The 11,848-nt window shown below is 38.8% G+C and overlaps 1 protein-coding gene across 2 annotated transcripts; it reads right to left on the bottom strand.

Annotated features, from left to right (window-relative positions):
* Positions 1-963: 963 nt before the first annotated feature.
* Positions 964-11,767, bottom strand: TRMT6 (tRNA methyltransferase 6). 2 transcript variants are annotated; one of them, XM_015857064.2, is made up of 11 exons: positions 11,647-11,767; positions 11,412-11,539; positions 10,918-11,027; positions 8,276-8,367; positions 8,104-8,187; positions 7,548-7,672; positions 7,069-7,433; positions 6,777-6,862; positions 3,525-3,627; positions 3,355-3,441; positions 964-2,276 (listed from the first exon to the last, which is right to left on the bottom strand). In XM_015857064.2, the coding sequence occupies exons 1-11, from the start codon at positions 11,745-11,747 to the stop codon at positions 2,103-2,105; spliced, it is 1,455 nt and encodes a 484-aa protein (XP_015712550.1). In that variant the 5' UTR covers positions 11,748-11,767; the 3' UTR covers positions 964-2,102. The 2 variants fall into 2 exon arrangements, with proteins under 2 accessions (XP_015712550.1, XP_015712551.1); XM_015857065.1 differs by lacking the exon at positions 10,918-11,027 and having other exon boundaries at positions 11,647-11,764.
* Between the last annotated feature and the right edge of the window lie 81 nt (positions 11,768-11,848).

An 11,848-nucleotide genomic window follows, 5' to 3' on the forward strand; every position in this document is an offset into this window, starting at 1 on the left:
TTTATGCTAAAGGTTTTTACAGGATACACTCATTCTCATTTGTTCCAGATTTTGTTTACTTTGTTACTTTTTACAAGGCTTCCTAGAGTTTCAATCATTACCTCACATTTCAACCTCTCCATTATAGCTTTTAGGATGGCATTGTAAGCATTTCAACTGAACTGGGAAGGTTACATCAAGATGGGCTGTTCCAATAATAATATAAGAAATGTTTCATCAGCATTAAAATTAATAATTTGAAGTATTTCACATGAAGTGCTTGATACCTGCTTTCTTACTATGGTAAGTAGGATTTAAACCATATGCTTCTCCTTAGCCCTAACTCTTACTGTGCTACTGTTGTGGCTCTGTGACACCCAATACCAACCAGCTCAGTGCAGATGGCAGAGGAATACTCATGGCTGCTTTACAGGTAAGAACTCCAGCAGTATTTTGGGCTTTTTTTGGTCTGTACCTCCTGGCTTACAGCCATGTCCTCATTTTCCTGCCTTTCACAAGCTTTCAGGCTCCTGTCCTTAAATAGGCTGGCTCACAATTTCATCACACAGCGGGTGTTGGTTTGAAAGTCCCACTTCACCTTCAGCATTCCTATAATGGAAAACTTTTCCAACCTCTTCCCCTAAAAATTGTTGGGAGGGGGGGGAAGTTGAGAAAGGCAGCTTTTCAAAAAAGAAAAATCACATTTACTAAAAGCCACACAGTACATTTCTGTTCCAGTTGTGCGATTTACAATACTTAAACTGTATTGAAAGCTAATAAGGGCAAAGTACAACAGATGGCTGTATGCGCAGCAGTGAGGGTATAGAAGAGAGGGTGAAATCTGAGTTTTTTTTATATAAGTAATGAGAAAATCTCTTCTTATGAAAAGAGAGTGGAAAAAAGATTGGAAGCTTCCAGAAAAAAGATAGAAAGTTGAAGATAGGTAATTATTCACTGTAATTATTCAGTCAGGAAAACTGGAGCTGTTTTACACAACATACAACCCATTTTTATTTTGAGCTAATAGTCTCCTAAAAGAGTGTTATTAATATAGAGAACTGTACAGCTTTATGAAGTCCAAACACTTGATCCCAAAGCTCCAAATTCCAGTAGTAAAGTTCAAGAAAAGAAGCCCAATGCTGCTGGCTCTGGGTTCCCACATGTGCCTATGGCTCCCAAACAGGGGTTGAGCACCAAGAGTATTTCTTCCCTAAAATTTCTACTTAGTCCTTAACGAGACTGTAATTTTTCCTCTTTTGAGAAATAACAAGAAAATAAAACTCATTAGGAAAAATATCCCACGGTTTAATTAAAACGTAAAATGCAAAGGTTTAAAAAAAAAACACATTATGAAAGAATGGAACTGTAAAATAAATATATATACAGATGGCAGTTTTCAAAGTGGTCACATCTTAGACATAAAACAACTACCAGGAAAATGACACGTAACACTAACAACAAAGATAGTGTTGAAGTGTTTGGTATTTAATTTACTAACATATGCTTTCCCTTGTATTCATTTCAGGAAACACTGAGGCATTATATAAAGTTCTGGAATTTATGTTCTCTTTATTGCTCCTTTGGAAAGAAAAATACTTCTTTGTATTAATAGTTTTTGCTGCTTATGCTGCTTCCTTACATTACTCAGAACTGCAGGGCTCAGTGTCTGAAGAGGGAGCAGATCACTACACAGAATGTTTTACCCTGATTTTGTTCTAGAAAAATCAGAAGCAAAATTAAGTGTGTTAATTTAGACTCAATGTTTTAAAAACTATATAATCCTATCCAGTTTTGGTAATAAACAAGAAAAGATAAAGCATCAGTGAAAGCACTCATGTCCACATTAACTTCTCCACTCGACCATCAGGTCTTTTCTTTGAAGTTAGTGTGCTTTCAGTGTGATGTCTGACACAGGGTTGGCTTCCAACACTTTATCTTCTCATTCTGCCCACATAAACTTGGAAGGAGAGACAGTTCTCCCTACCACATGATTCTGCTTTTTGTTGACTGATGTATGTATGACAGGTACTATTTCTGTGCTGTCAAGAGCACAGAAACTGTACCTGTTATTTTACTAACCACATATCTCCTGAGATCTGAAAAACAAATCAATTCTCCCACTGTTAACAACAAAGGTCTTGAACTTTGCATCTTTTAGCTGATGGCTCTTCCATCTTCAGTGCTTCTGAATTACTGGAATCAGATTTGCCTTTATCCAGCACAACAGTTATACCAGATAGAAGGTACCCTCCGCCTCCGCTCATTGTCAGTTTTGGATGGCTTCGATCTGGTAGGACCTTTAAATAGAACAAAGAAAACAAACTGAAGAACCAAGCAACTGTGAGGAGTCAAGCTCTATGTGCACATCTAATGGTGTATTTCAGTTTACAGTATTTGTTACAGCCACAACATTTGAAAAGTGCATTTGCCTTGAAAGGGCAAAGTGTCTGTGTACCAGAAACACCTCCAGAAACACCTGCTGGTTTTATAGCAGAATTACAAATTCAAGGCTCAGACACCTGAAGTCTTATTTATGTGTTTAGAACTCACCTACTTTGTAAGAAGCCACACTGGGTCTAACATACCAGCCATCTTTATGTATCTACTGTCACTGTAAGACAGAGCAGTGAGCTAATGCTTTCAGCTCCGCTGTTCTTTTCTGTAAGTCTTCTCCTGTTTGTGTGAACATCCATTTGTCTCACCATCATTCCTGACAGCCAGTAACTATGGCCACCCTTGCCTTAAGTCAGCCCCTGTATAATAAATAATTCCTTATGGACTCTAGAAACCTATGGGTGAGGAGCAAGCCAATACAATGCAAGAACCTTGCAGAAGGGGTGAGCTGCTTACAAATGAGGTGTGCTTCTGCTCTTTACAGTGGGGAGGGGGCTCCACTTCTATGCACACCTTGTTTGAACAAAGTCAAATCAGTACTTTTCACTGTTGGAGATTCAGGACCTGAAATTCCTCCTTTAGTTCCAGGAAATGTGTTATGTGAAGACACCAACTTTGGAGGTCATTACCATTCTTGCACTACAAAAATCTTTTAAGCTATCCAACCAATTAGAAATTAATATAGCATACAAGAAATATACCAAAAATATTACATTAGATTGTCACTTAGTCATTAAAACCCCTGATCCAGCACAATTATGAACTTTTTTCGGTGTGCTGCCTTTCTATTTCTGCAAGTATTTCAGTGAATTGCTTTGGAAGTAGAAAATGAAGTATTTCCATTCAAAAAACATTGCCATCTTGCATTAAAATACTTCAAAGTATTTCCTCATCACTGTCATGTAAACAAATGCATGAGCTTGCGCATAATTTCATTTAATCCAAAACACATTTTGCTTCCCCAAATAGCGTAATCCTTACCTGGTAGCTTCGTAGCCATGTTTCAGACAGCTTTAGGTTAACAACACCACCTCTTTCCCTTAGCTTTGTGTAGCACTCTAATAAGGGCTTAAGAAAAGAAATAATGGGTTATATGGCAACATAACCTCAAGCTTACAGTAATAACAGGTAGAGTAACATGCTCCATTTACCTCTTTATATTGGCAGTAGACAACAAAAGGCCGCGAAGGAGCAACAAACTCCAGTAAAGACAGTAATAGAGGAGTGGGGTGAAACTTGCTGGCTACAAGTAAGCTGTAAAAGAAATTTCATGCATGTTAGTCTTCGGCTTCTTAAAGCATCAAGCAACATTTTCTAGTTAGCACAGAGTATCAATTACCCTTTAATGTTACACATCATCATATTTTCATGGCTCTAACAATTCCCCAAATATAAAAACAAATTATTTCCTACTGGCATTATTAGGAGGATAAAAAGCTCGTATACAGTACAGCCTATTGAACACACTGCAGAAGCACTCCTTTCAGTTATTCTGAACTCTGCAATAATTCTTACAACCCCATGGACTTTAATGCTGCTTTTATAGCCTATGACAGTTGTTAAAATATAGCTTTATTTTTTTTTTGCTGCTAGCTGTTCCTTAGAATGCAGCTTCAGGCATGATTCTATAAACTCCGTAATCTTCCTTAAGTATTTATGTAAGTTGTTATTTAAAGAGAAAACAATTTGTGAATGGGCACGACTAGAAATTTGTTTAGAAAAGAACTTACATTCTTGACAACCTAAAGTCTTTGTATTTTAATCTTTAATTTTAGTTATCACAGTGTAACTTGTGTTTACAGATGCTTCGCGTTCTGTATAGATACCCACAGTCTTAATAAATAAAGTCACTGCTAAGCCTGCAAGGGTTAAGATGGTCAAGAACAGTTAAGATTCAAGTAGTTAACAAGCTGTACTTGTGCAGAAAACAAACTGCTTCTCCACTGTACAAATATATGAGAGGACCTGTCAATCAGTAACTGTTCTCCAGAGGAATGTACAGCACTGGATACTCCGTCAAACCTGCCTAATAAAATGTAGGTAAAGATGTTAATTTTTTCTTTTTTTTTAAACACAAATTAGAGATGAAAGAGGCATTATGCAATTGTTTGCATTTTGGTTTTCTATTGGACAGATCCTTTGCAGTCTCCAGGTTTCCCTCAAATCCAAATTGCAAAACATCTGTGCTGAGTAACAAGCCAAGTGGACCACGAGGAAATAAGACTCCAAACCAGATTCCAGAAGGGTCTGAGTACTGTACTGACACTGAAAGGAACTCTGCCAGACAACAGGAAGGTAGGAGAGAGATGAGGGGCAACATGAGAAATCAAGTTATGTTCTTTCATATGGCAGCAGACGTTGCTGTCAGCAGGTGGTCTGTTCAGTCTCAAAATTAACATAGAGGACAAGAGAGGAAAAAAGACACAGAAGGTACAGAGAGGCTGTGTGGTCTAATTCTGAACACAGGGAGCATCTATAATCCAATTCCCACAAAACAAATGTGGTGATCCATCAGTGCCCGCTCCCTTACGAAACAAAAACTGCATCCCTAACAGATGCCTTCCTTCTTTCCCCTCAGACATACATCTTCTGCCTTGAACTCACAAATGAAACTAATAAACAGGTCTAGTACAAGTATTCCTTTACCATATAACAGCAGCAAAGAAATATAAATCTTACTAAAGTTGTATCTTCCACATTAAGTAGTAAATGTTGTTACAGTCAAGGTCTCAAGAAGTAATCTCCTAAAGCTGGTGTTCATCTTCACCTAATTACTAGTTTTTCCTTACGCTGACAGCGTCTTAGCCTTTCTCCCTATCTGCAATGTTAGAAGCTTTTACATATCCTTTTCCCATTTCTCTCCTGCAAAACAGAACAAAATCTGGACTTCCTCACCTGCCATTACTCCCATGCCAACTCAGTTATTAGTTTGAAGCGCTTGCTTTATTCCATGCCAATTTCTTCTGCCTTAGTAGTACATACTGCATGGTTGTTGAACTAAACTAATGCAGGACTACACATGGCAGATGACTACAGAGAGGGGCACTGCTTTCAAGCACCCAGAAGCTTCTTTCCCCCACCACCCACCATACTCAAGACTTCCTCGAGCATGTACTCCCTTCACATATGTGATTTATTACACCCTTCTTGATTTACCAACAAAACAAAAAAAAAGAAGAAACATTCAAAACATTCATTTTCAATCACTTGTACAAGAGACTAATAAAAGTCTGATAAGACTAATGGGGCTTCCTTGAACTCAGAATCAACAACTGGATTCTATTTTACACGGCAGGAAGAATCAAGTGAAGTCCAACACTTCTTTTCTTTGCCAAATCATGCACTGATGTTTATCATTTTATGATGTGCAGGAGAGAGCAGCTGAAACACAGCAAAATGCTGCCACTATTCAGGCAGCTTAGCAGTCATCTGCAGACATCACTGGTGATGCTGATGGCAAGGAGACAGGCAATGCTCTTTGCAAAGCTTCATTATTTTACGACTTCAGAGAACACAGAATGACCTGTATCTGAACTCTCACAGAACAGCCTGATTCTACCGCTGAACCATTCTAGGTGAAATGCACTAAAGTACAAGCGAGCATTAGCCAAAATACTTTGGACTAAAAACAAAGATTAAAAAAATGCACATCTGTTGGTTTCCTGAGAAAAGCAGGTCTATTCCCAGTGAGCCACCATGTCAGAATTGTTTTGCTTTGCAGCATGTGACTCCTTTTCTGACTGCATTCTTATAAAGAAAGATGAATATGAATGCTATTAAATAAATCAGTGTTACTTAATTAAATCAAATCACCTCAGCATTTGCTTTCTCATCTCATGAGAAAGGCACAGCCTCAAAGTGCTCTTATGTTATTGTGGGGCTGAACTGCTAGGAATATGTTTACTATATTTCTAAACTTCCAATATTGAAAACATCATGGAAATAAGTTGTTGGGAAAAAAAAAAATTATGGCTAATGCAGGTAAAATGAAATTAAGTGGCTTTTGTTGTTCTAAAATAAATTAGTTTATTTTTTTTATATACAAGTACTGTTCTAATTTAGTGAGCTTAGGACCGCAACTTCATTTTTACATACGAGAATCTTGTGATTTCTATCTGCAGTTCTTTAGTATTAAATTCCAACTGGATTCTGTTTACTGTAGAGTAAAACACCTATTTTTTTTTACATCACCATCACTTTTAGATCAGGAAATCTCAAACCCTTGAAGTGATGAAACAAATAAGAACCAGGTGAGAATCAAATGAGACCCAAGACACATCTGCCTTGGCTGCTAACTACGATATATTAAGAATTAACATATTTCTAAAACAAAGCTTTTATTCATTTCAAAGAGCAGTGATTTTCTATAGATGCACTTTAAACAGAGCAGCTTTCTGACTCACCCATCTGCATTCCTCTCTCTCAGCAAAGCAGCAGTTTCTGTTAGCTTTTTCCTTCTCTCCCATTGTTTTCTTTGCTTTTCTCGAACCTTCGAACAATCAAACATGTTGTGCTTTAACTCATAATCACTACTGCATCAACTGCATTTTCGCTTTATGCACCTTAGACGGCTCAATGTAAGGCAAGTTTTAAACTCAGTTTCAACACCTGAATAAACTATACTTCATCAAGCCTGAAATCAGCAACGCTGTACTGACATCATAAAACTCAAATACCCATAATCAATATCCTTACGTTTTCTTTGTTTTCTCTTTCTTTGCTCTCTTTACATTCTGCATCCTCAGCGTTAACGTCCATTGTTTCCTGCTCTTCTGTTTGGTTGATCTCCATAGCTGTTTCAGCAGAAGATTCCTCTTCTGTTCCCTGTACAGAAGTCTGCTTCTCATCAGCCAGTCCATTCATTTCTTCCTCTGTTAATGTGGTGTCTTCAGGTTCTGAAGGCAGAGTCTCCACAGACAGCGTCCCACAGAGCAGACTATCCACTTTGCTGAGTGGAAATTCATGAAGATTATTGAAAAAATGTTTTGGAAATCCAAAACAGCTGGTGGCAGCTCTAACGGGTCCCCCTCCTGGATACATCTGGATAATGGTTCCATAGCCTACCAAAGTGAAAAAAGTATTTTCAAGTAGTTCCTTTTAGAAATATCAAAACCAAGCGTTTTCACATTAAGTTTCACGTTAGCCCTCATCTTCTGTGTTACTGCATGACTCACCTCCCATTCGCTCCATCACAGCCCCCAGCACAAGGCCTGCACATGTTTCCATTACAACCATCTTGTTGCCGGCACGGACATTTCCTAAAGTAAGCATCTGAGCTAGAGTGTCATAACGCAAATGGCTAGAAGACAAAGGGTTTCAAGAAATATCAGATCTGTTTTCTTAGAATCAGACATATAGCTCAATAGAGGCCAGACGAAGTAGGATGGGGAAGGAGAAAGAAAGAGGTTTGAGAAGCCTTAGATAAAATAAAAAGCAGGTAAGAAGCAAAAGACTTTAGACATGCAGAGAGCCATCGCCAGAAGGTCATTTGCAAAACAGCAGTGGCAGGAAATGGTTAAAGCTGATGCTGCATGCAAAAGAATATTTTTTTCCCCACTGCAGGAACATATTGATTCATTTTCTATACCACGTTATTTTTCATTACTTTACAGTCCTTCCATTAACAAGAAAAAGAGTGGTATCATATACTCTAGAATCATACTAAAATACTTGTTCAAAAATATCCATATCTTCGTTATCATTCAAGAAGAGAATGCAAATAAAACTTACCTAATTTTGCCAGGTTCCCTTGCATAATACATCGTTGAAAGAATGCGAGTGGATGGTTTTACAATCGTAATAAGTGCCTCGTACCTGTAAGAAGTACACAGCAGTAGCCTCACTTCAAGCACAACAACATCAGGAACTAGTAAATATTTTCCACATTTTAAAATTCACTTACTTTTTTCTCTTCTTCTTTATGTATTTATCTTGAGCAAATTCCGTTTTGTCTCGGAACGTTGTACTGTTCTCTATTAACTGCTGAACAATTTCCTTAGAGGAGACAATTGGTACTTATTACAGCTGGTATGTATTTCTCATTTATGTCATAGTTAGTGGGTGTTTTTGTTTGCGTTTTCAAACAAGCACAAAAAATATCACATACATTCCTCTACTGGAAGAAAAAGCTCTACTGACGTTAATGACAATGTAAAATTCTACTGATCAGCCAGTGATTGCTTCAGCTCTAACTTGAAGCCTCAGTACCTACATATTTTTATCTCATGCTGAATACAAAGGAGACTACCCTATTTATCAGGCATCTCCCTTGCCCCACTTAATTACTTGTGTCTTTCAAATCGTGCTAGAGTCCTGTACCACCTCCTTGCAGGACATCAGATTCTTAAGCATTTACTGAAGTACTCCTAGTACTTCCTCCCCCTCCACCTTCCAGATTTTCCCAGATTTCCAGTTTTTGTTTCCAGGCCTCGTTGTAATATCCTCCCTTTGCCAATCCAACTCTCACTTCTCACGCTTTCAGGTTCCAGCTGGAGCGATCATTAAGACCTCCAACAGAAAAAATAACAAGCTTTCAATGTTCAGCTTTGTCTTCATGCCTACAAGCTAATGCTGCACAATACCGTTTTGAATGCTGTGAAGTAGTTGCACTGACAGAATTCTATGCTCCTATGCATGAAGAGCAACAGTGTAATCTTTCCTAATAGGAGTTTAGAGAGTTTGGTGGTAGAAATGACAAAAGGAGTATTTTCAGCATGGACAGCGTATCTCCCACAGTGCTTTGAGAATTCAGTCCAAAATACAGTGGTGCAAGTAGTTTTCACTTGCAACTTTTTCAAGCCTTTAAAAGCTAAAGATGCATTATTAAGAGGGTGAATCAGTGCACATTTTGCCTTATTCTTAGTAAAAGTTAAACATAGTATCTACTTTTTTTTCCAGTAGAGTTTAGTGAGGAAACCAGAGTAGGGTCAACATAACAAGCTAAAAGGAAGCTGCAGCACCTTGCAGCACCCCAGGAATACTACAGCTTAATACCACACACCTGTCCCTCAGAATATGGGAGGAATCTGGGAAGGTGATGGGAAAATCAAAGCTTTATTTCACAGAAGCAACCATCTCTCAAACTAAGCCTGCAGGGTGGGCACTGACATTTTACATAGCCTGATAGTGACAGGACAAAGGAGAATGGCTTTAAATTAATAAAAGGGGAGATGTAGTCTAAATAAGAGGAAGAAATTCTCCATTCAGGATGGTGAGGCCCTGGCACAGCTGCCCACAGAAGCTGTGGTGCCCCATCCTTGGAGGCCCTCAAGGCCAAGTTGGATGGGCCCTGGACAGCCTGAGCTGGGGGAGGCAGCCCTGCTCATGGCTGGGGTTTGGGCTGGGTAGGCTATAAGGTCCCCTCCAACCCAAATCATTCTGCAATCCTATGGTGATGACAAAGACATACCATTCACATACACATATTCAAACTTTACCAGACATTCACAGAAGGATGGTATCTATTGCTGCTAATATAACAGTCTAAAATGAATATTCAGAAATCACAGTTCACAATGTAGACTATTTTAATAACCTCTGTTATGAGTACGGCAGATGTACAGCACAGACATGCAGAGGACATAAAGAAAAGACAGTGACCTTCTGCCACAGAACTAATGAGAACTAACAGAAAACATCAAAGCTATCAGACTCATTAGTACATTCTTATCAAAGAGAGAACACCAAGAGAAGCACAACCATGGAAACAGAGGAAATACATTCTGAACTCCTCAGACTCATCCATTATTAAGCTGGCAAAAGCAAAACAGCTGCTCTGAACAGCAGCAACAAACAGCAAAGTGCAAAGACGAGATGAACTTGATGTAAGCATGAGCAATTTCTTATCTTTTATGAGAAAGGATAAACCAAAGATGAGAGGACTTTGGCTGACAATGTCTGCAGAACAGAACATGCTGCAATGGCTGCATTTAAGAAGGTCCCACTTGTTCTGGATTAAGTGTGGGGTATAAACCAACACCTTTTCTAAAAGAACTGATCTCTTGGGAATATTCTTAGCTTTTGAGGTGCAGATAAAACACGTGCATCACTGCTTAGTAGGCACCAGCCTAGAGGCACACCAATAGTATTCTCGTTACATAGTGTCATTAGTTAATGAGTATGTGTTTGTCCATAATCCTTCACTGCATCTTTGATACTTTAATTACTGTACAATTGTAATATAAAAGTAATATTTTGAATTTTCTAAGAAACAAACTGAAAAAACGATCATGTGAATTATATTTCCTTAGTGGTTTATATTTGTCTTATGTCTGTTGCATTCCTCTATTAGTCCATTGCGACTCAATACAGTGAAAATTCACACTAGACTTTCTACTGATAAAGTTGCCAACCTTACATGAAGTTTTCCCAGAAAAGAGCTTTTGCACTTCTGTAAAAGCAGATCTTTAAGAAAAACACAACTCAGGCAGAAGAACAAAGAAAAAGCACTGAAGTCTATGTGCCATTAAAAAGAATAGCCTGCTCCATAAACTGAAAGACAACCATCAAGGTAGCACAGAAACGACACCAAAACCTTATTTTTACCTGTCCTTTAATACCCTTGTCCTTCAAAGCCTTTATGTCATCATGAGTCAGTTTTTGAGACTTCCCATCGTCAACTATGTTACGATTATCTGTACCTGCTTCTTTTGTTTCTAAGAGAAAAGGACATAGATTTGTAAAATCTAGCTCTGAGTACTTTTCAGCTGGAGAAACATGATTTAAGCGTCACAGAAAGCAGCCATCTCAGTGTTAAACCCACATGCTTTGTGCTCTTGCCAAGAAACGTGTAAGTTAATTGATTAATTAACATGTAAAATACATCATTCTCTATATATTCACCCAAATTAAGGTTCAGATTTTCTCCCATATTAAAAGACAACTGGAACAGCAGATCAAGGCAAAAACATGCACTTTTATGACAGAATGAGTATCAGTAACATAATTTAATGAAAAATAGAAAGGTTTTCTGCCATTCTTAACAAAGAATAACTCAGCAGTGCTTTTCTCCCCAAGCATCCATCAATCCCCTGCAATACCTGTGGGAGCCTCCTCCACCTTTCGCTTCGGCTGAAGGTTTCCATCACTCGTTACTTCAAATGTAGTTCCATAGGCGTGTCCGATGGCTTTATCCAGATAGAACCACTGCTTCTCAAAAATTATTTTTCTGAAACAAGGAGAAAAGTTTATGATCTTTAAAGCATCATTTTAACCACGTCTGAAAGACCAAGTGCCAGGACTTGAAAACCCCCAACAGCCGGACCCATCCCTCACCTCCGTCGCAGCACAGGCACAGCCTTGAAGACGTCTCCCCGCTTCAGCACGGCGCAGTCCCCCTCACAGATCCGCGGGCTCAATGTCCGCTCCACCGCCATGGCCGCCGCTCAACCGCCGGAACTTCCCCCCGTGCTGCTTCCTTTAGCAGTGCGCAGGCGCCGCTGAGGAACCGGTTTCCCGCCTGCGAGGTTCTGTGAGG

Source organism: Coturnix japonica, chromosome 3 (genome assembly GCF_001577835.2).
Source record: "Coturnix japonica isolate 7356 chromosome 3, Coturnix japonica 2.1, whole genome shotgun sequence".
Lineage (NCBI taxonomy): Eukaryota > Metazoa > Chordata > Aves > Galliformes > Phasianidae > Coturnix > Coturnix japonica.

What these genes read in the sequence shown, in the direction of transcription:
- TRMT6 (XM_015857064.2), bottom strand. Translation starts at nt 11,747, where the DNA reads ATGGCGGTGGAGCGGACATTGAGCCCGCGGATCTGTGAGGGGGACTGC. An exon ending in TGTGATGGAGCGAATGGGAG is followed by an intron (nt 7,434 to 7,547) that starts GTGAGTCATGCA and finishes TCACTTTGGTAG; the next exon opens with GCTATGGAACCATTATCCAG. An exon ending in AAAGAGAAAACAAAGAAAAC is followed by an intron (nt 6,863 to 7,068) that starts GTAAGGATATTG and finishes GATTGTTCGAAG; the next exon opens with GTTCGAGAAAAGCAAAGAAA.